General features: G+C 40.8%; 2 protein-coding genes across 3 annotated transcripts in view; both read right to left on the bottom strand.

Annotated features, from left to right (window-relative positions):
* The window catches only part of PSPC1 (paraspeckle component 1), a 592911-nt gene that overhangs the window by 107598 nt on the left and 458042 nt on the right, over nucleotides 1–27271 (bottom strand). The window lies entirely within an intron of this gene.
* ARHGAP20 (Rho GTPase activating protein 20) overlaps nucleotides 1–27271 on the bottom strand; it is a 53351-nt gene that overhangs the window by 2622 nt on the left and 23458 nt on the right. Inside the window, exons 3-13 of the mRNA XM_026070513.1 lie at nucleotides 24031–24180; nucleotides 22213–22254; nucleotides 20952–21036; nucleotides 18406–18483; nucleotides 14287–14353; nucleotides 12167–12349; nucleotides 7093–7271; nucleotides 4237–4398; nucleotides 2691–2800; nucleotides 1529–1718; nucleotides 86–200 (exon numbers count right to left, since the gene is read on the bottom strand). Of these exons, the coding sequence (XP_025926298.1) occupies nucleotides 86–200; nucleotides 1529–1718; nucleotides 2691–2800; nucleotides 4237–4398; nucleotides 7093–7271; nucleotides 12167–12349; nucleotides 14287–14353; nucleotides 18406–18483; nucleotides 20952–21036; nucleotides 22213–22254; nucleotides 24031–24180 (1361 nt within the window). The remainder of the gene's footprint in view (nucleotides 1–85; nucleotides 201–1528; nucleotides 1719–2690; nucleotides 2801–4236; nucleotides 4399–7092; nucleotides 7272–12166; nucleotides 12350–14286; nucleotides 14354–18405; nucleotides 18484–20951; nucleotides 21037–22212; nucleotides 22255–24030; nucleotides 24181–27271) is intronic.

The raw sequence follows: 27271 nt of genomic DNA, 5'->3' as shown, positions 1-27271 counted from the left end.
TGGAATATACCTGATCTTTTGTGTGGCTGGGTATAGCTGTTTAATTTGTGTGTAAATTAATGATTGAAACATCAATCTGTATTACCTGAGCCATTCTCTCTGTTCTTGCATGTCATAAGTATTTCTCCAAAGAGGGAGGTAATTTCCTCTCCAAAAATCCTGCAGCAATTCTCAGTGAGGAACTGCACCAGACTAGAAATCTGCAACAAAGCAATGGGAGAGAGATGTCTTGTCAGATCTTCCACTATCACATCCAGGGGAAACTCGCTGTATAGATGAGTAACAAGCAAAGTGCCAACCCATTATGCTCCTTTTTCGAACAGCCCCAATGGAAAGGCTGCCCTGTGGCGTACCCTTCCCCACTGCAGCGCGGTGGCCTAGCCTGGAGCTCTTGTGCACTCCTGCAAGCAAGCCCAGCCAGGGCGCTCAGGAGTGTCCTCTGCACAGTCACCACTGGGAGCCAGAAGAGCGAGATGGCTTCTCCCGCAGCACCTGAGGGACCTGCACGTGGGTGCTACTCCTTCTGCAATGACTATTGCTCCTGTGATAACTTGCAGAGGGGCAGCACATCCTCCACTGGAGCCAGAGGTGAGTTTATTAGTGCCCTGCTGGCATTTTCTGCTCTGACCACAGTGAAAACTCCTTGCTCTGCTCTTACTACTGAGCGAGACCTTCCCCAGGTCCCCAGCTCACTGGCTGCACTGCGTCATCCTTTCCAACAGTGCTGCCCTGCAGCAGCCTGGCCACTTTGGGAAAGAAAGCCACAGGGTGGTGAGATGGGCTGTCCTTGCCTCCCAGCAGCGAGGAACTCCTCTCCAGACATCCCAAGCCCTAGAAGAATGGCCAGGCCCAGCTGAAATGCCCAGCACTAGCCGTGCAAGGATGGTAGGGCTATTGTGAATGAATTCGCTTTCCCCCTCTAAAGGCAGTGCCACACAGTTTTGCCATGAATAGGATTTTACCTTGCCCCTTACCTTCTCACTGCTGGGAATTAAGACGGAATAGCTATATTTTTCTAATTAGCATTTGGCCATCTTTCTTGTTACACCCTGTCTCTAGAATTATCTTTACCAGATGTTTCCATATCACACCAAATTCCATCTTCTTCAGCAGAAGAGGAGCTGGTAGATGGTATTCATCCCTCCTTATCTCCTTCTCTGCTGCCTTTTGCAGTCCTCTGTTTCACCTGGGTCCCTTGGGATCCTTGACTAGGGTGCAAATACTGATGGCCTCCTTGCATACATCTTTTCCTTTTTTGCTCTGTCCTATTCCAAGGCCGCTGTAATTGGAGATCTCTTTTATGACAAAAGTATTTCTCTAGTACATTGGGCATTTCTTTATGATCTCTCTTCCCTTCTCCCAGGAGGATTATGATAATGGATCAATGAACATATCTGGGGCCCTCTTAAGAGATCTGCAGAGATCTGCAGAGATACTGACTATCCTTACAATTGCAAACAACAGTCTGGTGGAGCAGAAGAAAGTTATTTTTCTTTTCTTTTTTTAACTACATCACAGTTTCTCCTACCTTTTTTGTGAATTCACTTTCTGTATCAGGAGTAGAGGAAACAGGAGGCCAGAGCAGGCTAGGTGCAATGCAGATAGCTAGATTAAATGCATTCATCTGGTTCTCTTCAGATCGCATTTCTATACCGTGCAGTACTCCAAAGATGTAACGTAAGAGAACAACATTAGCTCTGGGGAGCTGCTCTATTAACCTGAAAACATATACAAAAATAAGTCCCCAAATTAGTGACTGGACTAAATAAAAAACTTGAAGATAGCATATACACAAGTCAGAAACAATGAAAATACAGACATAGGGAAACATGGTCTACTAATTAAAGCAGGGAGTATGTCAGAGAGGTGTTCTTACTCAACTGCTTTCCCTCACCATGACACATCTCTGAACAGTTTCCTGGGATGACACAAATACATTAGGAAATCATTAAAACTACACTTTGTCAAACTAATGAACCAAGTACAATGTATGAGATTAAACTGTATTTCTCCTCAGTAATTCAGTATTCACTTTACCAAACAGTTCAATTTTCACTACATAACATCTAGTTGGTGTATGTATGTATGTAAGTATGCATGAGGTCAGCTAGTTCATCCTCCTGTTTGTGTACAAAACTCTGTTTCTCATGATACAAACTTTGCCCACTCTCTCTTTTATATCACCTGCAAGGGTGGAGGCTTCCCTTGTCACTGTGTTCCAGTGTTTCATTTATGATTTCATCTTGGCTTCAAAATGGTCACTAAAATTTGAGATGAATGAGGGGGAAAATGTGAGGAAGTGATTGCAGCTACCCTTTCTCCCAGGACCCCAAATTTCCCGTGGATGATTTTACTTTATTTCTGGTATCAAGCAGAAATCCAGATCTTGGACAGCATGCTTATAAATATTATAAATATTTTCTCATGAAAAGAAATGATCAACTCTATTTACTGACATCCACAAAAGGCAGAAATCATGACAAAAGAGAATCAGAAAAATGCCCATACAGGAAATCTCTTAAACATATACATAAGTTTAAGTGCACTTGCATATACAAGGATGTTTTACATATCTATTTAAATGCTGTGGTTTTTTAATTACAGATTGTAAGCTGAATGTTTGGGATTCTGCATTCTGGGATATATATATATATATGGGAGGAGAATACAGAGAACACGAGTAACTCAACCTTTGGATGTTTTTTATTTTCTCTTCATTATTCCCTTGATCCATCACAGAGACCCACTTATCACAGAGCTGGGATGACAAAATGCTGCCTGGGATGTTGCGAAGAAAATCCTTATCCAGAGAAAAGAAGAACAAAATATGTAAACAGCTGTTCTGGAGCGTGGGAGGGAATAGGAAAAAGCTATGCAGATACAAGAGGATGTATTGATGGGACAGCACTAGCTGACAAGCATTTTGATCCACAAAGCAACCAAAACAAGCAGCAAATCATTTGAAATAAGGAAGTCTTTTGGATTATGTTTAAAGTGAATATTTTACTGCCTTGTCCTCACCCTTTCCTGTCAAAATGGAGGTATTTGGATACTTTATCTGGTATCACTGAACCAAAAAATATGCAGTGGAGCCAGTTATTTTGATGCTGTATAACGTCTGCCTTTACTCATCATGGACTTCATCTGTAGTCCCTGTTTCTTCTCCTCAGCTGGCAAACTTCAACAGCACCAGACCACAGGCCCTCCAAGAGAAGGCATCCCTGCCTCCTTCCACTGACCACAAATCCTTTTGGTAATGGAGTAGTTATACTAGTCAGAGATAGTCTCCCTGCTCCTGTCTCCTAATGCTTCAACCATTAGTGGGCAGAGTGTTGCAAATGGGAAGAAGCTCAAATCCCAGCTACGCAAAGAGACTAGGGTAAAGGAAGCCATGGMGTGCATAAATAATACATTTGCTATTACATGGTAACTGCCTATGTGCTCTTCAGTGTCATAAACACTAAGCAATTACCCCTCAATGAAACTGTTATTGTGGGATGGGTATTGCACATGAGCAGTTTGCATGGTGCAGCTGGCCTGCCCTAAACCCACCAGCAGGAATGCATACATGTAAGTCTCACCAATGAAAACCTCTCACATGGCAGCAAGAGGAATGACTTCCTGTGATAAAAAAATTCCACCCAAGCAGGACTTGCTTAAAAAAGGAGATTAAAATTTCTTTTAAGCAAAATTTACATGTAATCAAGATGCACTGTAATAAAATCTGCAGAGAAATATACTGATCCTCCTCCTGGGCTGATGCCTTGCTGAAGGCTTGTGATAATTTTTGCACAAGCAACATTGTCATTAACATACGAATCTGTAAGAAAAGATAATCAATGGGAAAGTCAATCCAAATATTTTGGATAACTTCATATAATCACAAGGGTCTGTAGTGTAAGGTATTATTGATGAATAAGGAAACAAGCCCGCAAATCTTCCTTTCTAGTATTTTATTGACTTTAAGCAGAGATAAAGAGACCTCAGGAAAACTGACAGCAAAACAAAATCCCTAATTCCTATTGAAGAGAGTAAGCTGGCTAGTCCTCCTCCCCATCCTAACTTAGTGGTAATCTCTTTCAGGGATCCTCATAATTTTAATATGTCAGCCCATTCTTCTCAATTCATCCTATTGGGTCCTCTCTGGACCTGTCCCTGGGTAAATGCCCCACTTGTTTGTGCCTGAAATCTGTGCTGCTCTCACCCAAAAGGGGGAAAGGAATGTCCTTCACATACCTTAAACAAAGATGCTGTCACAAATATGGATTCACAGGCTAAGTCCACTTCAGCTCCTGAATCAAGCTTCTCCTTGAGCTCTTTGCAGGTTTTTGCACTTCCTGAGCGTCTGAAAATACCCTCAGTGGAAGGGCCCTCTTGGTAAAGGAGGGAAAGCATGTCCTAAACAAAATTGAACAGGCAGAGAGGCTTTCTCAGAAACAGATTTAATTGTTTAGAACCACTAAAATGTTGTTTCACCATTTCTGTTACAGGTGAAAACCTTTGAGTCCTAAAGTTCACAAATCAAACAAGTCAAGGCTCACTCTCCAGGCCATGCCAAGTCTAATGGTAAAGCTACAGTCTGGGGCACTGATTCTGGAAAACATCTCTTCAGAAATACTATGTTATCACTACTCAGCACTAACCTAGTGCATGATCTCTTCCAGGTACTGTTCAATTATTAGTCAAGTCATTTAAATATATAAACACGGTGTTACAGGAAGAGGCTAGCAGTTTACCTAGTACAGTGCCCTGCATCTGACAGGGGCTCCTCTGAAGTCAATGAGGCTGCACAGGAGTAAACAGGTAGACAGCTCTCAACATGAGGTATTTAAAAGAGAAGGGTAAACAAGCAGATTTCTCCCTATCCCTATCTCCCTATCTGCCTATTTTTAAAATAACAGGAGGGCCTGATTTCTTCTGATAAATAAGAGAGGAGAATCAGCAGAAAAGGAAATGCTGAAATCAGAGACCTCTCCTGAAGTAATATGTACATGATATTTTCCAGCTGCTTAATTCTCTGCAGTTTCCTTTGGGTAGATTCTTATATATGCTGATCACCTCAGAGGCTCTCCACAGGAGCAGGCACTCCAAGCAACGTGGTATTTGTCATGTTTTTCTCTTCCTAGGGGAAACATGTGCAGACAGAGTATTTATAATTATGTGCACACACATTGTGGTCTCTGGACCAAATTATCCAAAGAGATGGCAAGAAAAGGGATGCTGGGGAGAGTCTGTCATCATTAAACCAAGTTATTCTAACACTAATGGCTAAGCAATGGCTTTTGGCTACCTTCAGAGTCTGAGCTGTAAGGTAGGTCTTCCTGACACACAGCAATGCAAATATGTCTAATGGAAACTATTTTTTAAATTTACTTCTTGAATGTTTCTTTCTTGCTTTTGTAGAAGTTGAAAAACAGGCACCCGTGTATGTGCAGATACTTTAGAAGAGCACCATTCACGACAACAGCATTTGTGTCAGCATTTCCATTTTCTTTGCAGAGATTTAGAAACTCTGCTGCAAAAATGGGCTGAATCCCACAGCACAAGATCTCAGCACATGATTAAACACTTAAAAATATATTTTGAACAAAAAGTGGGAAGCCCCTCTTAAAGTAGTAAATCCAAAGAAATTATATGAATGAAGTTAATGATATAAGATATTTCAGTGTGGTAATGGCTAAAAGAGAGTCCTTTAATTGCGAAAGCAAGTTTGAAGTTTTAAAGCAGAAATATCAAACATGCCTGCAGCATTCAGCCCTGATATTTTCCTTCTCTTAAAGGTAAATCCCACACAGTACCTCAAGTGCAGTATTCCATTCTCCAGAGATGCTGCATGAAATTAGAAGTAAGTTATATTTTGTGGCATAAACACAGTGTTTAAGACTAAACCCACAAAGTCTACCAAGTTGTAATTCTGTACTTAATATCTTTACTTTTTTTCAAAAAAAGTTTTCTGATATTTAAGTTCTGATGATATTTCCAAAGTGCAGCATTGGTTCATCTCTCAAATGGAGAGAGAGAGAGAGAGACCAGGTTCTTACAGAATCCACCTCTGCAGGGCTTATTTAAATAAGCTACATAATAAAAATACACACTTTCCCTCTCAAAAAAAAAAAAAAAAGCAAAGCCACACTAATAAAAGACTTAAAAGTCTGGTATGATCAATATTCAGGCAATGATGAAGCAGCATATCAAGCTCAAGCTTAGGAGACAAACCATTTTTTAATGTAAATTGATGTAACCCCACTGATTTCAGTGGAGCTCTGGCAAGTTATTGCAGCTGAAAGTCTGGCTCTGAGGACGAAGGGCCCAGCTCTGCAGGGCTCACACCAGGCACTATTCCCTCCCACTGAGTAAATATTTCAGTTGCTGCATCAACAATAAGGCAGTCCTCAGGACAGGCTCCTGAGCAAAAATGCCACACATCTACCTTAATTATCCCTAGGAATGGGCTCTAGGGCAACCTTTCTCATGTTGCTGGGCTGGGGCAAAAAGGAGCTTTGAGAGACCCCCAGCATGAGAGTTCCCTTGAGATAGGATGAAAAAGGGCTGAGGCACTCCAGCCAACCCAACCACTTTTGTAATGGTGATGTCAGATCAAAAATGAGGACCCAGAGTGCTTCCTCACCCTGGATGACTTCAAGGGGGGCTCTGACATTGTCTTCTTAAGGGCAGGTGGCATTTGTATGCAAGTGTGGGCCCTCTATATGGGACAGTAGATGCCATGTTCTTAGAGTCTGGGATATTACAGTGATCTTGGGAGTGGTTTAAAAAATATGTGTGAACATGGAGTTTATTTATACTGCATAAGTGAGGATTAGAGAACCAGTCTTACAGCATGGGCTATAAAGAAGAAAACCCCTCGAGCAGCAGACTGATCCCATACAATTTGCAAGCTATGTCGTATTAACCAGGCCTGACCACAGCACATGTTAAAAATCAAAGTTCTTGCTGAGAACCACAGACGAGGTTTCCTTCTGGTTTCTCTGCTTGGGTAATTTCAGCATCCCATTTACACAGCATCCCATGTTCTCATTTACTACACAAAGAAATTCCACCACTGTAAGAGCCTGCCCAGAGTCTGGGACTCACCAAGAGAGGTTTGGGCAGGTTGTCGTCCTCACAGATGGCTGTTAGCAAGAGGCCAAAGAGCTTCCCAGGAGCAGCAGATGTTGAGGAGAGGGTTGCGTTGTCCAAGTGAGTGCCTGGGCCACGCCAAAAAGCCCAATTTATGATAGATCTTTTCCTTTTAAATGACTTTTGGCTTAAGTCTGGGAAAAGAGAGGGGTGTTTATTAGAAGAAATGTATTTCAAATTTAATTCCACTATTTGTTTTGTAGTGGTTGCTATGGTTTTAAAGGAAAAATGTCATGAACTCAACCAACTCCTTGGCATTTAGTTCAGTCAAATCCACCATGTGCATACCTGTGTGTGTGTGCAGAGAACGCATCGCCTTACCCATGCTCTTCAGAGGATCACAAGGATCTGCACTGCACTACTAGACCACAGCATGAGCACTAACCTCTAAGTACAGGACGGAGAACCCCAGTCTGCTGACTTTGCATGGGGCTGGACTGTACTAAATGACTCATTTCCCATCCACAGGCACAAACCCACAGATTTTTGAAAAAAATTAATAAATAAACCCCTTTGCCCTCACCTTGGCTCACTGTCTGGAGGCATCTAGCTCCCCTGACAATGTGGGAGAGCATCAGCTCTTTCCACAAGTAGCACCAGCAAATCCACTAATGGGGTAAGACATTTCAGTCCAGGAAAGGTTGCTGCCTTTGCTCTCTTCTCCACAGAGCAAGCCTGTCATCAATGTACTCGCTCAAAGCATTTGCTGACCATGGCTCAGAGACGGTGCCTGCCCTTTACTCAGTGCCTTCCAGATGGCATTTCAGCATGCTGCCATCACACTGATGGGCTGGGGTTGTCTTCCTTCAGTTTAACAGATTTCATGAGATATCATAATAGTGAAAGTGCTGTAGATCACCACTAACTGAAAGTCTTATTTGCAACGCATAGAGAAAGAAATATTGGTATTAGGATGCAGAAAGTGGTTTCTTTCCATCACATCTCTCAACATCAGCCAGTCTAAATGCTTACTTAACAGCATGGGGCACTGGGGTCTGTGATAGCACTTGTGAAGAAAATACTAATTCGGAAAAATTTATCCAAATATATTTTTCTTTTTCTAGATGTCCTCAAAACCAATCAGCTTTGATTCAGTTGCTCACCTACCCTGTGCACCTTTCTGCTAGCTGGTTCTTTCACCTGGTCAAACATTCTGCTTTCTACCATCGTGAAGGGCAGAGGGTAATGACAGAAATAAGGACTGCATATAAGACTAGATTTTTATCTCCTGTACTTTACTACACACGTTTTTTAGCCCAAATAGTGATTTTTGTTATACATTGTGCCATTCTAGGAGATCATGCTCCCTTTGGGAGTGGGTGGAAGTCTTTTCATTACAAGTTTAGAGGATGAAAAGTTACAGTTTAACTCAAAATGTGAGCATATGAGTGCTAAAGGCTAATGAAAAATTCTTTTCATAAAAAATAATAATAAGGATATACATTTTAGGCAGTCCAAAGCTTCATGAAATATAAGCTTGGCAAGTCTAAGGCTTTACTTGTTATGTCATGTTTTGGAAGAACACAGCTAAGCTATAACTTTCAAAACCACAATTTTTCTTACAGATGAACAAGCTGTTAGCATGTGACCAAGGTTTACTTCACTTGGATTGCTATTCAGACAATGGCAAATATATATCTGTGTTCTGTTTTGGCAGCCCTATAGATCTCAGTGAAAGTAAAAGTTAAGGCGAGATGCTATTCTGGAGAATAAAGAATAGTAGAAATGGAAAAAAATTGACTCTTAAAATTAGAAAGATTTATTAGTCTCTCACTGTTTGCTCCAGTCTTAAGAGCCAAGGCCCAAACTGACAGTGTAAGCAAGGGGTAATTTTGATCAAATGCAGATCTCTTCCAGGACAGGAGGGAAATCTTTATCGGTATTTTTTAAGATACCAGGACAGAAACCAGCAACTAATATAAGGCAATGAAATGCCATATCACTTACCAAATTAACACTTGCTGAACAACAGGAAAACTCACCCTTTTCATACAAAAAGGCCCTAAAGATAGGAAGGCCACTTCTGTGCTACACAAAGCAAAGGGATTAAGAAGTTTTGAGGTACAGAGCAGATGATAGGGGGAGGATGTACACTTTCTTTTCTTGAACCTGTGCAAAGTTACAACATYGTCCAGCCTCCATCCAGCCATGACCAAGGCAGGTTATTGCTATGCAGAAGACAGCGCGTCCATACTGGAATGGCAGCGTTACCTTCAGGGCCTTGCTCCTGTGGATTATTCCAGGCCAGAATCAGAAAAAAGCACTATTGCTTTGGTTGCAGATCATGCTCAGAGCTCACAACTGTGGCCCAAGAGTGATTCTCATCTGCCTCGGGATCAGTTCTGCTTGTATTTTATATACAGGTAGTGTCTATTCATAGATAGTGCCCTGCAAGTACATAGTTCCATGCAAGTGGATAGTTCCTCTTCTCACAAAGTGTTCAGACTCTTCTAAACCTCAGATCTCTTTAACAACAGAGCATCCTTTCTGACCAAATCCTTAACTGTCAAACAGCTTTCAAAGATCTTTCTGTATTGAGACCAACCTGTTAAAAAATTTGCTTTCTCTTTTAACGGATGATTAAGTAACAATTTTGATGATAGACTAGCCACTGACAGCAGTCAGYTCTTTCAAGTTAAACTTTAAGCAAGTGAGTATTTACAATGCTTTTCAGACATGTGCTAATGAGCATTACTGAATGGCTATTTTTAATTGTGAGGTAGACAAAAGACTGCAAGAGTCAACAGAAACACTTCAGTTCTTCCACACAGTAAATTCTTCTGTACTTTTTTTAACCATCCTGCCAGAACAGATGATGCAACTACAACAGTGTAGTTGGTGTCCACACAGCAACTTATTTCACGCAACAGCCAGTTGTCAGTCATGTCTGCCTGTCAGCACTTACAGCGCTGCCTAACCACGGTGCAGCCTGGGCAGCTATGTCTTGCTGCCTCCCAAAAAGACAGGGTCTCCAGCACAGCGATACCAGTGTCATGGGGGCTGCTGTGCTTCAGAGGAGGTTATGGCAAAGCCATGGGAGGAGAAGGAGGACAGGTTGGCTGGCTGGCACAAGAACTGTTTGGCCACACAAATGTTTGATCCTTGCCAGGGCAACACTTGGTTAAAAATCTTATGCTTCTAAGCTTGCCAACTGTAAATGCCATGTCTTGGTTTGGGTTACAATAACAGATAGCTACAAACATCAGCTGAGAGAATTTAGTGGAGACTGCCAAAATTCTGTTTCCAAGTTTATGATTTTATCTCATTTTAAGGAAAAATAAACAGAAAAATCTGTGTTCAGATAATTCATACTATAATGAGATGAACCACTAGAACATCAATCACTTCATGATGAGCAGATAATCCCTCTTTCATCTCAGTTTGGGACAGATTTCTCTGAGAGGGAGGGCGGGTTACACAGCACATCTGGCAGCGAAATGTGGGGTTACCAACTCCTCCCCTATGCATTTGCCTTGTATGTGGTGTTGTGCCTGGTAGTTACCTAATAACAAGACAGGTTTTGGCTTGCTGATGTGAAGATGAGCCTAAAATCAAATCACAGCCTTGGCTTGTACACAGACACCCATCTCCATTTTCCAAAACCGAAATAGGTGAGGAGCTAGGAGGAGCACAATGAACAGCGATGTATGCAAGGTAACTTGGTTTACAAGCAGCCAGACCTATATATCATTTGAAAAGGTTTTGTYGACCGAGGATGAAAGTAGAGAAGGTGAATGGATTAATAGCCTCTTTTCCTCCTGCTTACTCTAATCCTTGTGGATCACCAGCATGCTTCTCCAAAGCAGCCATGCTTTCCCTCCTGCAATTTGCACAGCACAATACATCTGCATTAGAGCTTTACAGGCCTGATTTGCATTTCTATTTTCTCTTGCCAGTCAATGTCAGCTGCCAAGCGGGGCCTGTAAACCTAATTACACCCCTTTGCTAGATTGCCTTATTCTTAAAATATGCCATGAAGTAATGTATGATGCACATTACTGGGGAAGGGGGGATGAAGGAGTTTGGAAAGGAAATTAATTTATATAAAATGTAATCAGTTTCCAGAATAATTTGTAATAGACACTGATACAGCCTTGCTATATTTAATTTCTAAAAACATTACAAATGGATTCTATTCATACATTGTGGGAGATCTTTGCTATTGGGGAGGCATAGGATAACAGAATGTGAGTATGTTATTTTTATTATTATATAGTCATTAATGGTGAAGTATGGCAGAGTTCCTAACTGAGCGTAATGTGTCAGTGTGTAAAGTTCAACAAAAACACACCATGGGAGGCATCCTTGCCCTGTAGAGTTTACAGTCTAAGGCCCCAATCCTGTAAAGATCTGCTCATTTGCTTTACCCATGAGCAGTGAACTGTCATTGTGTCATTGATATCAGAGTGCAAAACAGACAGCAGGTGCTCATATTTTTGCAGGATTAAGGCCAAAGGCGGGAAAAAGTATTATCCTCCTCTTAGTCAAAAGAGAACTGAAACAAAGAGGTTGTATTTGCTCAGTTCATCAAGGTACTCAAACACATGTGGAGGCTTTGCCTTGTGAGGGGGTCCCAGTGAAGTAGTTGTGTAGATGTCAGTACCTTGTTGAGATAAAGAACGCTGACGACAAACATTACAGGGAGCTCTGTGGCAAAGTCAAGCCTTGAGTCCTGACCTGTAAAACCACTCTGCCTTGCTACAAATGAGGAGAGGGCTGGAGAGAGAAGCTCAGCTAATAGACTTAAAAAATTGCAGGGAAGASAGCTAGTCTTTCTTTGCTGGTTTTAAAACAACCATTTGACAGGCAGCTTGTAAAAATTTAACTTACAAAAACTGTACACATACAACAGCACAGTCAAATCAGGAAGAGATACCCTGTAAAATCCCCCATGCAGCTGAATCACAGAAAAGCGCATCCGCATGCTCATCTTCACTTCCCTCCCCTCCTGGCATGTTTGCTTTCTATAGCAGACACAGCCTTAGAGACGCGCTGGGTGAATGGGGCTTGTGTGGGGAGAGCAACGTACCGCTCAGCGGCTGGCACACGGCCAGGCGACTTGGCTTCAGCACAAACTGGCACTGCAGCTCCTGGGGCAGCTGCTCCGTCAGGAAGGACCCCTGCAGCTGCCTGGGGCAGGCACAGTGCTTTGATCCGTGGGGCATAGCGTCTCGAATGTGGCTCATTTTAATTCCAAAGGGATATTCATGTCCTGTTTAAAGAGAAATCATCATAATCTGTGTTGGATTGACTGGAGAYTTGAAAAACTCCATCTACCTTGAAGGAAAAGCAGATTTCGCACATTGGCCCACAGCACTTTCTCAGCAGCCTCAGGCATATTTACACTGGCATAAATCATACACTGGCAAAAATGGAGTTACTGTGTTCAGAGCAGTTAAACAGACTTAAAGGAAAAATCAGACCCATTACAACTGTATCACATAAAAGTCCAACAGAAAGATTCAAGTGACTATTTCTGAATTCAGTGTTTATTTGTTCTACTGTTTTACTTGCAATGCTCAAAGTTTAGGTACTGTTTTCCTGTATGGTTCTCTCAAGAAATGAGATTTTTGTCAATTTTTTGCTGAGCATGCAAAAAATCCAGTATGAACATGATCTTCCCTCCCTTTCCATGGTAAGTGGAATAGCCAACAATGTAGTCAAAAAAGACGCAATAAAAGTTCCTGTCTGAGGCTGAAACAGGAAGGAAATGTTAATCACAGGGCTAATGCAAATGAACTATGCTCTGCATTAACCAGCATCTTCAGGGACTATACAGAGGCAATTAATTTCTGGAGAAGCTTTCAAAAATGCCACCAGAAAGATATTTTTGGACCTGTCTACAGACATGGCCATTGAAATAGATCAAATCTGGTGCAATGTTAAGATGTTTTAGTTAACCTACCCATAGACTTGCCTTAAAATGAACATTGATAGTGGAAGAATCATTATTAGACATTAGAAGTAGTGTGAAGCTGAAACAGTCAAATTCTGATTCTGATATGCACCTAGGATAAAAGCGGGGCCTTATCCAATAAACCCTGTGTGAATATCCAGTGCAGCATCATTTTAATATCAGATTTTTCTTTTCCAGAGATTGCAACTTGAATTCGCAGTGAGAGACCGTCAGTCAATTAGAAAGGTCTTTCCCATTTTGGAATTCTCTGGTGCTATATTTAAAACCACAGCTGTGATTTTATCTGAATAAGCTACACATAACAGTCTAAAAGACAAAGTCTGGTACATTTCAAAGACAAAACAGCTTTCATTGTCTATAAGATGCACAAGTTAGACATTTTATAAATATTAATGTTGTCTGACTCCAGCAAAGCATTTGTAGCTAAGACTGCTTTGAGAAGGAATGTTAGGATTTACTGGGGTTAGATTTGCAGGAGGAAAACAGAAAATCCACAAGTTTTTCTTGTTCTAATCATCTGCTAACTTTTATATAGCACAAATAATGCAGGGCTTCTACAGGGAAAGGCTCTTAATAATGGAGAGGGATTTGTTCTCAGTGAACTATATGGGCCAAAATCAAATCACTCAATCCAATCACTTCTGAGCTTTGGGTTGATTCCTGATGAGGGGGATGTTTTGAAAAGCATTTTATAACGTGAATAAGCAATATTCTGCTTTTATTCAGAGGGGAACTGTCAGCCAGTAAGAGAAATACAGGATTGGAAAGGACTTCTTGAATCAGTTTTGTCCAGTTGCTGAAAAACAGAACATTTCTCAAAATCATGTTGAGTTTTGCTGAGGAGGAGAATGTAGTAAACAATGCTACGGATATGTAGGAAGAAATATGGCATAGCTGGACTAGCTCCAAGAGAGGAGGTGAGTGAGTGGAGGTGCTGGTCCTGTAGAAAGACTGAGACTCATGCAACTGAAAATAACAAAATTGGTGCAGAAATAAATGAACTTTTTCAACTCTTAGTAGATATAACACAACAGACACAATTGCTCTTCAAAAAAAAGGATTCTGACTAGCTCCCTAAATAGGCAAATTTGCGTGACAGGGAAGTAAGAGAAAACCAGAAAAAAACAAAACAAAACAAAACAGGAAACTGCATTTCTCTGTATTTCTTGCTTTCTTCAGCACTAAAAATTAATGGGTGAATGCTGAAAAGTAAAACCATTTCAAGAACTTACCAATAAGAGGGTAAGGAGCATCTTCTCTTCCTGAAATCACCCACAGCTTGTAGTCTTTTTCAGAGCCCTTTAAAACCAAAATTAAGAATAAGTTGTCCAGCCATTAAGAAGGGGGTTGCATTAGGTTTCTTGCAATGATATGATAATCCGCACCTTGCCACTGGGAGCAAAGGAATTCCCTTTACTTCTGCAGTGCCCAAATTTGCCACCATCAGAGCTTCTGAATTCTCTCTGCACATGAGATGTGGTAGGAGTGACCAGGGCCCAGCCTGAGCAGTAGGAATGGCTGGAGCCCTTCATTTCTAGGTCCCTCCATGCAGGTTGCTACAGGGTCCATCTCTTTCAGTAGGAAAAGGGGGCGATTTGCACCAGTTCTTCCCTGCTCCTGGAAGCAGAGGGGCCAAAGCCACAGCCTGCGGGGCGTTAGGGCTGCCTTCATGGCCAGACAGAGGCACTAGTCATGCTGACAGCACCCTGCAATGCAGCTGAGCCGGTCACCCCTGCCGCCTGCCACCTCCCTGAGGCTGGAAATCAGCCACCTCTAGCAAGGAGGGTGCCTCGAGCGCTGTGTCCTGCTCCTGGCTCTCCGCCCTCCTGTGTCCTGTGCCTCCCTGCAGGTTCTGCGTACACCCAGCCTGGAGGAGAGGCAAGTCTGACCCCTCGGAGTGATTAGGAGTAAGTAGCACAAGTGGAAGCCCACTGCAGAGCATGCGGCAGACAGTGAGCATTCATGCAAGCAAAGGTGAYCCCGCAGCCCGGTCCTGCCTGTCAGGGTAAGCACAGCCTCAGGGATTGCTGTGGTGCAGCGCAGCTGCTCCCCAGACTCAGACTGCAGCCACAGTCACAGACCAGACCTGTCTCCCCCACCTCCCCTCCGTCCCTGGCCAGAGGGAAGAGCTGACCCTGCCGGCCAAGAGCATCCCAGCACTGCTGCGCAGGACACAGCAGGCAGGACGGGCAGCGCCAGTGGGCTAAGCCCCACGCTGCCGAGCCCACGCTAGGACAGCACCAGCGGGTCACGGCGCTGAAAGCTGCCCCAAAATCGCCTTGCAGGGTGGCAAATGGCAGCTCTGCAGCCCTTCTGTGTGGAAGGGCCTGGCAACTCCAGAGGGTGCGGTAAGGTTGCAGAGCCCCCTTTAAAATTTACAACAGAGGAGATGATAAAATTTACATCAAAGGAGACAATTTCCAAAGGATTGGAGAACATGAAAATCTTCGGAAAAAACATTGATTTGAAAGTAAATTCTAAATATTGCCCTTATCATAAATGTATGTGAGTGTTTCAGTTTAACTGAAGGAGGGAAATAGTGCATTATCTCAAATATGGCAGTGAGGCAACAGAGTTAAAAAGAATGACATTCAACACAAGTCACTCTCAGGACAAAGAGTAATAGGAAGTTGATAAATACACTGTGTAAAAAGTGATCTATTACACTTTAAATCCCTTCTCAGTGACTGTGCTAAAATAAGGAAAATTAAAATCTGAAAGTTTTCTGACTACAAAAGGTGATAAATACCTATTGATAGTATTTATTCAGCTCTAAAATTAAATCCTACATCCTTTTAAACAGATTTGCCTACTATCTGCATTGTCTGGACTTTTATCCAGTGTCCCCAAAGCTCTTGAGACTCTTTCTATTTGCTGCATGCATCTGGTATAATGCTGATACACCCAATAAAGCCTTCACAGATTGCTCTCTGACTGACGGAGCTTTCTGGGCCATATTAGCACTGCTGTTAAGTTAGCTAGTAGGAGGCAGAAGGAAAATAAATAGGCTATGGAGACATCTCTTGAGCTTCAGGGCAGGCAGCCAGGAGCAAATAAATACAGCTGAGGAGCACAAGAAAAGGTATTTACTTTTCCTTTCAAAAATATATATCAAAGTGTTAGTTGCTGTGAAGGGGAGACAGGGAAAGGGGAAGAGCTGGGAAGCGCAGTTTCAAGAGGTGGACTGACCATCCCCCAATTGCAAATGTTGTCCTTTATGTGCTTTATGAAGCCATTTGTCAGCAGAAATGTCACTGTCCCAGAAAAACAGCAACTGTACTTATGGAGCTGGGAAACTCAAAGTCCTTCTTTCTGTCCCACTGGATAATTTGGAACAGATGATCGATGCCATTTTGCTGGAATTAGTTGTCATTTTACCAGAGAAAGCACAGAGGAAAAAACTCTGATGCGTTAAAATGGAGTGAACTCAGGCAAAGTAATAGCCTCATTAATCATACAACATGTGAAATGTAGTTTTTATAATTGCCATTGAAAAGTCATAGAGTTCCTTTCAAGTGGTTCTCTCTGAACATAAAAACCCCTCAAGATGGCGCATAAGGAGAAGCTTCCTCGTGGTTAGAACAATCCTAGGAGGGGTTTGGGTGAGTTTGATTGATATACAGGCTACAGCTTAATTTATTTAGCTTGTCTGATTTTATTGTGAATCTTATGATATGTTTCTAATGAAAAAGGCTTTATGTCATGAAGATGCAGTGAAAAAATGGAGTATATTACTTGGTCAAATAACTCATCAGGCAAGATTTTACATCTTTTAGAATGCTTTTAATTCTTCTTCCACTCAAAATAAAAATATAAAGTGGAGGAAAGGGATGGCTTTGACACATACAAAAGCTGAAAGCGAAGCTGAAACCTAACCAGCTCCTCCTCCTGCTCATCCCAAGCAAAACATTCTTTTTCAGTACTACCATTTTCCTGATTTTTCTGTATGCAAAATGAGGAAGTGCAAATGACACCCATAAAAAGGGTAAAAATGAAACACATCGTAATAAAGACTTGCAGTTTTAACATAGCACAGTCTCTTCAATTTGCAGTACAAATTGGAGGAGACAAGGGCTGGATTTTAACTCACATCTTATCCTCTTTGCCTTGCAGTCCCTCTATTAACTCCAGAGCTACCTTTATTGGACAGACTGCAGGATCCTCAGCTGAGGGCCAGAGCCGCAGCCCTGGTGTAGTATGGGACGTCTAAAACATTTCAAKATGGATAGGCAGAAAATGCTGTGCTGAGGAAATACCTAGCTAGCAGAACAGCCCTCTGGATGTACAAAGAGCCAGTACAAACTAGAGACAATGAATGCAAGGAAATGCAAATTCTGAGGTTACTCTAACTTTTGTTGGAGGTCTCTTGAAGCCCCAGGGAAGTACAAGAGTGGCACTTGGTCATATTTGACTCTTTGAACTCAGGGCCATGGTAAGGAAAGACTTGTCAGATTCCATGCTTCAAGATCGACAGACGCACCAAGATCAAGACATTTAAAAAAATACTTGTTACCCAAACAGCATGCTGACAGGCCAGTCAAAAAGTTGTCATCCAGGAGCTTCTGTGACCATCAGTGTTGTTCAGAGCCACATTGTGAAATGACAGAAAAGGAATGAGGGAATCTGAATTTTTGTCCCTGGCAGTGATTCATTTTAGCACCGGAGGCATGCCCTTTTCTGTTTTAGGGCAAAAGGTGACAGTTCAGGCACTACTTGATCTACTAGAAATCACTGCATCTACTTGGTGCACTGTCCTGCATTATCTCAGCTCACCTAAAGACCTTTTACCAAAACAGTTTCATGCCATTACTTAAATTGGGTGCATTCAATTTCTGTGCAATCACTCAGTGACATTCATATCTCATGTGATGCTAAAGATCCATGGATATTTAGAGAATCGTCTGATTTGGACACTCAAGAGCTGTGCTTGTATATATAATCTGAGGACACAACCGATCACACATATTTGCAAATTTTGAAACAAAAAAGAAAAAAAATCAGTCCAATAGGTTCCCTGTTCACACCGAAGCATGCAAAAGGAGCTGTGACAAACTCTCACTTCTTGTGTCAAGATATCTTCTCTTAGGCATCAACAAAATAGATTTAACAGCAATTTCAAACATGACTGAACCTTTACAGGGATGAGAGGCTTATTCAACACTTCCAAGGCATTTGATGATCTCTGGAGGTCTATATATTAAATAGCCACCGCTGTTTCATTTCAACAACATTGCTATGATAAAGGTTTTCAAATAATGTCCATGTCCTAAAACCTTGAAAAAGTGCAAAAGAAGATTTTTTCATTAAAAGTGGCTAAGAAAAGACTCATTAAAACCGGTGCAAGTACTTACGGTAATTCCCAGCTGCTGTAGGGCCGTTAGAATTACATCATTTGCTGTATCAACATTGGTTACAGTTAGGGTCTTTGACTGTGAACAGAAAAAAGGAGAAGGGAAAAGTGGCATTAAAAATACAGATTTGCAAAGAGTATCTGAAGTGCAATATCCTTGCATAATTAAATGCTTAAAGAATTGAGAGTATACTGTTAAAAATTTGTTTGATAAATAAGTTACACTATACAGAGAAAGAGCCAGCTGTCTGAGATGGAAGTTTGATTCCTGTGCCTCATCATATGCTTTCTATAGCTGCTCCCCGCTTCCCCAGCAGCTCCATCAGAAGGGCAGAGTACCATGATTACTAGGGACAAAATCTCCGCATTAAAATATGTACAAAAGACACAGCCCCTAATTGCACTTTAGATACTGCATGAAGGAAATCTAATGGTTTGATTAATTTAAACACATATAAGTCTCCTTCGAAAAAATGAAACATTTCAATGAGTTTGTTCAGTTGAACAAGGAGTTCTCATACTAATTGTTAATTTTTTCTTTCTTTTCTATTGAAGATCTCCCTGGTAAGAAAATATCACACATAGGTTGTTCATCTCTGTATTCTTTGCTACTTTTTACATAGACTTCTCAAAGCCAGATTTGGTTTAATACCAGGAACACTTCCTCTTGGTAATGTTTCATTCAGTCAAAATGCTGCTGCTCTAGCATCCTCCAGAATCCGCTCATTGGCAGCATGGAGGACACCAAAAACGCTTGGTCCTAAACAGCTACAGCGACTCAACAGCAAGGATGAGGCAGCTGAGCCTGACCACCTCTATGGTGCGTAGCATGTTGCAAGAAGCGCCACTTTCCACAAAACGGTCTTTCCAGAATGAGATTTCGACACCTGCGGCCTGGCACCAATATTATTCCTGTGCAGAGAAATGCTCTCTACGTTGTCACACCATGTTGTTGTTATGCAGGTCAGTGCATTTCAAACATACCGTCAGTATTCATGAACCCATCCTTAGCATGGTTGGGATGTGGCAGCACTACCGCCATCACCTTGCAGAGACAAAATCAAGTGGGAAGGTCCAGAGGGCCCTCCTGAGGGGCAGGGTAGTCTGGTTCTGCTAACAAGACTACACAGCTTTTGGATTGGAGCTGGTTTGTGGCCAGACTCGAGCATTGGCTGGACAAACATGTGCCTGCTTGCAAAGAACGACCTAGAAGGCCCAAAGAAGAGGAGACAGAAGAGCCAAGATGTAAACGTTCACTGTCAGTCCCAGGACTGGTTCAACAAACCCTGCTACCATACGTAGCATAGCAATTTTATACTGGCCATTGGGCATTCAGGTGAAACAACACCATGACATTTTGAACTTAGAAAAGATCTGAGCTGTACTTTTGTACAAGTTCCTGATGGTAACAAGATGCCACGGCAATCAAAGGAAAGAAGTGAGAATACTGTACATTTTGCTTCAGGACATATCTGAATGTTCATACCATGAAAAATTTAACATTTGCCAAAAGCAATGACATCTGGCTCTCAGGAGCAGGTCAGCACATTTACATAAATTTTGCTCTTGGCTAGAATATAATAAAATGTTTAAGCCTCATGTTCACCCTTCCCCCATCTTCCAGAAATGAAATAATTCTTGGGCATCTCCAGCTGCTGTAGCACAGGAACCACAGTGCCATAAGAACTTTCTGGATCACAAAGTTTCCATATCCTCTTCCATTGCTTTATTGCTGATAATAGCTAGACTACAGCATGTAATTCCTAGGACTACCAGTATCAGGAAATCAAATTTGGCACAGGAGCTTATTTTATCTAAGGAGAAAAGAGAAACTAAAAGCCCCAGGTACAATAGTGGAATACCTGAGTGCATGTATGATTTATAGACATTTACTTAGGAACACCTGAGCGCACACTGCTATGCAGTCCTTCATTTGAAGGACACTGTTATCATCACTATTTACTACCATTTCTCTTAGCAACTTGGTAACTTTAACTACATTTACCTAAATAATGATTTTCTGAAAAAAGGAGGAATTGTTTATGATTAGGTCTATGCAAGTACAGAATTCTAAGTGAAGAATAATCATTGGACAAAAACCTCCAGTAAGGTCTAACTTCTGTGAAAACATCTCACGCAAATGTTCTTGAGGCTTCTTAGCATGAAATATAGGTTTTAGAAAAACATTTAGAAAGAAAGGATAATCGTACAAGAAGCAGAGGGAGAATGAATGGTTTATCAATGAATGCTAGTGCATCTCTAGGGAATTGGCTACCTACAAGAATTTCATTTAAATTGGTTTAAAATGACTTAGTAAAAAAGTCATAAYCTGCGGATAATCTTTCTTTATCGATTTACCTGCCTATGAATTTATCAGTATCAGTCAACTGATAAAAAAACATGTTTAAGGCAATTTTGGAGTGTTCATATGCACAGCTTTACTGATTTACAATCATTATAAAGAAGAAAACACATTGCAACTTATAGGTGACAAGCACTCATAGGTGATTCGGATTTAGATCCAGAGTTCAGCTCAAAACCACTTACATATGCACAAGTTCCAACATCCTTTGCAATTATCTTCAGAGGAATACTTTTAGGATAGTCTTTTTCCTTCTCTTCTCTTATTCGACTGACAAAACAAGTACAAAACAAGTAAAATTTTAATATTATAAACATAAATGGTAAGACTGATATTTAAATAGTAATCAAGCAGTAACTGGATAAGAAGCAGACTGTTTGCAGATGTACTCTCTATAGAAAGATCTTTGGGGAAACCCAGCACCCAGCAGTATCTGAAAGGGATGCTGACCAAGGGCCCCAGTAATGCCCTGTTATTATTAAAGTTCATACTGTGCAAAAAATCAGTGTAAGCAGCAGAGAAATTGGATTTAAAATCTACACATTGACTTCACTGCAATTTTAATCTTAAACAGCCCAACATCATCAGAAAGGGGACCAAGTCTCCCTAGGATCTGGATCTAGGAATACCTCCAGCTCCCTTGGCCCCTCRGTCCTCCTGCCATTGCCTCTTTTCTCTCATGGCCCAAACCACAGGAAGGCTCCCTGGAGGCTCGGCAATTTATGAGCCAAAATTGGGCCTGGGGAGCTGTACCTCATTTCCCCACCAGCCCTGGGAAGATTCACTAAAACAGAGAATTTACATCCTGGAGCAGTGCATACGTACCAAATTTATAGGATAATTCAGTGATTACTTGAGATCATGACACTTATTTATGAAGGATATAAATTCTAGAGTAGAGCTGTTGCACAGGAGGGGTTATATAAGGAGGCCTAACTATGAAGAATGGGCTGCAGCAAAGGAAGGACACATTTAAACAAAAGATTGAGAAAAGCTATATATTGTTGTGATGCCTTAGGCTGCACCGTAGCCTCTTAGTGGAATGAGTTACAGCTCATTGTACAGAATAGTTCGAAGAACTGAAGAACCGTGAATTAGAAATCATTCCCAGCAAGAATGATTTAAACAACCCCATGAACTCTGAAGAATCAGATAAAGACACAAATCTCAATTAGCAGAACTAAGTATCTGGAAACCAAAATCACCACTAGGAATTCTCTGTCTAGTTCTGGCTGAACTGAAACAGATCTATTTACTCAGATGCTGCCACCACACCTTCTGGCTTGGGGTATGTTTTAGAGAACGTTTGCTTTTGTAAGACCAAAATTAGCTCCACTGTTCTCCATTCATATTAGGACACAGCCAGTCATAAGCAGCAGATAGGAATGAGCAGGGAATCACTGGTCTAGGTCACTTGGTCCCTTTTCTATGTCTTCAAAGACTTACTTTTGCAAAAAAGAAAGCCATGTTTCCTTTTGTTCGGCAGACCTGCAAGAATTATAGAAAAACAGGGACAAATCAGCCAGCATTTTAGTACCAAAATAGCCCTTGTATACACCATGGTGGAATGGACCGGTTTTTGGTTGAAATTTCCACAAATACATACAAAAACTGAAAGGGTTTTGCAGATTTGTATGAAATATCTGTTTACAGATTGAGCTCTTAAACTAACGTCCAAATGAGCAGGATGCTTTAAAAGAAGAACTTAATTCAAAAGTTTAAAGCTATTTCCTCAGGTATACAGAGCTCTTGCAATTTCCACTGTTCAGTTTCTCTTTCTTCTTATTTCTAACTTGGTTTAGAGAAGGTCCTGTGCACCACAATTTACTTATAAATATTTAAGTTTTGATTTTTTTAAGACCTATCTCATTTATACACTTTCAAGGATACAAAACCATCCAGTTAAACAAAGCTAATAATAGAACTGTGGGATGAATCTAATCTAATTTTGCTTCAACTTTCTTGAGCTAAATCCTGCCCCAGATCCTGCTATTCCCACTGCTGCTTTTAAAAATCAAATTCTTCATATTTTCAGAGCAAGCATTTAGGGAACTGCAAAGCTAATGAATGATGCTGCTTCAGGGGTACACACTTTATAAACATTAAAACTCTGATTCTGCTTTGGCTGCTTCAGGTGTCTGGTGCGCTACCTATGGACTCACACAAGGCATTTTAGTTTTTCTATTTACCTCCAGGCATAAAATCATCTCACTTCTATAAAATCCCTAATTCCCTTTGGATTGAAGCTATTGCTTTCATATCCAAATATTTTTTGATAGCTAGAAAGGATCAGTTACTTCCTCTAGATCAAAGCTCACGTTTATTGGCAGGAGTTCAATTGAAAATCGACAGAAAATTTCAGCTTTGTTTCAGGACTATCAAGTGAAGAAAACATAAACAGCACAACCAGCTCAATAAACACCAGTTTGTGCACAGCATTCTTGTTGCATATGGACAATGTGACATACAAATTAAGCTGTATGCCTCAGCTTTTGCTCTCTGTTGGTAAAGAGGCAAATGCCTTTTCCAAGGCCCAGCCAAAATACTGTGGCTGACCACCTGGGATTTAAGGGGGATGGTGCCTTCCCTTATCCAAAGTGATGACAAAGCCCTCTTGCTGAGAATAAAATTAGCCCAATGACTGAAATTACCTCTATAGCCCTTATGTGCCCTACAGCCAATGCTGCAAAGAACCAGACTAAAAATCTTTCTCTCCATTAAAATTCAGAGATTCTGCTTTAGGAGAAAATTTTGACATTTTCTCTGGCACAATTTAATTAAAAAGAGATGTAGGACAAGGTCAGTATTTCACTGTACGTTTTCTGCTACTTCCAATACAAGCTCTTCTGCTTAAAATGTCCTAAAAGGGTCTCTTTGATCCTCTCATTATCTTGGTTGTTTACCTTTTCTAGTTCATCTTATTAATTAACCAAAGTGTTTGTCCAATTACACTAAAAAAAAGAAAAAAGAGAATTCCCACTAAGCAAAGTTGCAGCACAGACAGTGCTTCACCAAATCACCTACTTTCTCAAATTCTTAAGTGATGGGTGAATATCATTACCATATTTCTAGAGAGAAGAAGATGAAGCATGGAGGGTAAGTGACTTGCTCACAGCAGCAGGAAGAGCTGGTTTAAGAACCAGCAAGTTCTTACTTCCCAGGCTTGCATTCACTGGCGTTGAAATGCATTTGTGATAGCCTCATTGTCTGTCTGCCTTGGTAAACTTAGGTAACTTGGTAAATAAAACATATCTCAATCCTTACCTGAAATTCACCACACAATTTGTGGTGGGCCAGCCCAAAACAAAGGACCTTTCTGGGTCTGTGCTGCCTTCACAGACTTCTTCTGTACAAAATGCTGTCCACATCTCACAGAGACGTGCTTGGCACTTTAGTTTGAAATGAGAATGTGACCTGCCGGCAGAAATTCACAGGTATGTCACCCACATGAAAACTTAGCAAGGCAGGTTAAACAACTCACAATTTCTTCTAGGGCTCATGTGAAACTTGCATTGGAGGTGACGGAAGAAGCACTCCCTCTTTGTTAAAGAGATTAATGTTTTATTTGGGTTGCATATTTAGATATAACAATTTCTGATCCAAATGGGATCCACAGATATATTATTCGTGGGATAAACAGATTGTTTGTGGCATCCCTGGACATTCTCCTTCTTGCAAAATGTCTGCCTATGTCTGGAGCCCCCTCCAAATGAAGCAAAGATTGTCACTGGTGCTGGAATCTCCTTGGAGTGACTTTAATGTCATTGAGGAGTCTGTAGTACAGTTTGATTGCTTAGCCCCAAGGGCAACAACTAGGGTGATTCTGAGTAATGACAATCAGGCAAGACCGAGTGAAGCCATCCTGAAGAAAGAACACTAAACTGCCATGTATGTTCACTACAGCACAGGTCACCTACGGGGTCCACAAACTGCACGGTAACTTTTGGCCTACATCACTTGGAGAATGAGCCAGGGCTTCCTGTATTCTCAAAATATTTACTCATCCACAAGGAGGATACATTACATAATTTTTCCAATTTTTTTTTAATTTGTCTTTTCCTATATTTTATCCTACTGAACATTAAAATACAGTAAAGATCTATTTACAGATTTTTACTTTTTTATTTCAAATCTTTGCTTCCACTTAATTTTTCATGATAAGACTCCTTTTTTCATAGGATCTGTGACAGCTGTGCTATGTGAGAAACAATTAAAATCTCACAAACTCAGTTCAGCTCTGTAGCAAGGCAACAGCCAGTCACTTCAAGGCAGGTTTGCACTAGAGGCCTTGCAGACTGAACTACCAGATGGCCTTCAAGTGTTGAATTCTGATTCTGCTGGGCCAGCAGGGAAAGGATGAAGGAAAAATGGTCCTTCCCTGAAAATGTTCTGCCCTTCTAATCCAAGGACTGCAAACAAGAGCACGTCAGCTCATCACAGTATTGCAGATGTGGATGGAGACAGCACCAGACACTATGGTGATCAGTGTCCTATAAATAAATACATGAGGTAAGCAGTTTCTTAGAGCTTTGGTGCACCTGGACTACCTTCTTCGGACTAATCTCATTTACAAGGTATTCGAGTTGGGACAGTCTGAACTATTTCAGTCTGAAATGTGAAAGTACTTGAACCTTGCGGCTTGAAAGGACTTGGATGAATTTACAGTACCCTGACAGATCTGAGATTTTCAGTTGACACTGTGCTAACAGCTGTGGCTGGATAGAGCACCACTGATAACCCAGCAACATTTACAGTGGTGGGCAAAAAAGGACTGTGTGTGCATATCACAACTGATGCTATCAAAAAGGTGCACTTATATTAGATCACTATCAAATATTGTAAAATAAAATGTCAAATTCTTGTATTTTTAAAATTATACCATGGTGTTTCCTGGTAACCTGTATATTTCATCTCTCTTTGATCTGTTATGTTTTGTTACCCCATCAAAGAGAAACTTAAAAGGCAGGAGAACATTTCAATATGTTCATCAACAAATCATGCTGATGTTTGTGATGTAGCAGGTAAGATCTGTCAAAAATACAGAAATAACTATAACAGACTGATCATAGAATGAACTGGAAAAATGTAGATTAACAAAAAAAATATAGACATGAATTGTAATTGTAAATGTTAATAAATGCGTGCCTGGTCTGACTCCACTGATAGGACTACAGTTATGCTGGGAATCACTCTGTCCAGTCTCCTTTCTTCCTCAACTTCTTTCTTTCATTATCTAGTCTGGTGAACTCTCTACATGCTCTTTCACTTTAACATTTACAGTTCATAAAGCCAGACCCCTACAGTGTCAGTAGTGGGTGTTGGCAGAAGCACAAAGATGTTCTCCCAATCACACTTGATGTATATTCTTACTCTATTTGCCATGCCTAGTCACAGCTTTCAGCTATTATCAGTATTCAAGTGGCCTGGTTTCCAGAGGCACTGAAACAGTAGCTTCCATTAACATCTAAAGAGCCTAAAGTATAATTTTATCTCTATCTATCTGCCATGTCCTTTATGCAATACATGGGTTCTCAGCATTTGTGAAATGTGGGTCTTCTATTTAAGTACCAAAGCACAATTTCTAGAAATGAATATATCATCACTGGCTAAGGAAGCAGCACAACTGAACATTTAAAAAAATGAAATGACTAACAATCTAAAGAGGATGATTTTATTTTGTTTTTTAGGTAGTAAGTCCCTGCCCCAACTGTTAAACTGTGAATATCAGGCAACTTCCAGATCTCACTGAAATCAACAGTAAAGTCATGAACATTAGTGGTGTAGGTATTGATACATCCCAAATTCTCCTACCCCACAGAGTAAATTCAGTTCCTTTTGTTTTCTGTAAGTGGCAATCAGATACCTTGCGGCTGTAACAGATGGAAGATTAACATCTCACTAGATTTGCTAATCTCTTTAATAGGACCCTCTAACAAAAGCATTAATCGATCCATTGGGAGATTGCTACCGTAATTCCATGCATTTATTCAACCATTAATTTCTAAGTCCAGCCACACTGGGAAAAAAAAAACTTAAAATGTATGTGTTTGAATACATATATTAAGAAAGAGAATGAGGAAGCCATTTCTCTGTGCATCCTGCACAGACACATACGTGAGAAATTTTGATCAATGGACAGATCCATGAAATATTTATTTGCAACTACTGCCACATTAAAACACATGCTGCCTGTAAGAAATTTAATCAGTAAATAGAAAACAGTATACAATTTTACATATTTAACATTGGTTTAGTGAGAAAAACTCTTTCAATCAACTCATTTATGACTTAATCCTCACATGAAGGGAGTAGAGAAAGGGTCAGTAAAAAGAGAAGCACAGCATGTGAATATTATTCTTATTTTTCATAAGATGGGCTAATGGATGAACTGAAAAGGTAACAGTCTACATTTCAAAAAATGATTAGAAAGCATCAGAAAATGAACCTACAGGCATCTTGTCCAGAGTACACAAATCAATTGTGGAGAGGACTTACCATCCATAAA

The sequence above is a fragment of the Apteryx rowi genome, unplaced genomic scaffold (genome assembly GCF_003343035.1).
Source record: "Apteryx rowi isolate R43461 unplaced genomic scaffold, aptRow1 scaffold_311, whole genome shotgun sequence".
In the NCBI taxonomy this organism is placed as follows: domain Eukaryota; kingdom Metazoa; phylum Chordata; class Aves; order Apterygiformes; family Apterygidae; genus Apteryx; species Apteryx rowi.
Note: the sequence above shows the minus strand (reverse complement) of the source record. Positions and strands in the feature narration are given on the sequence as shown.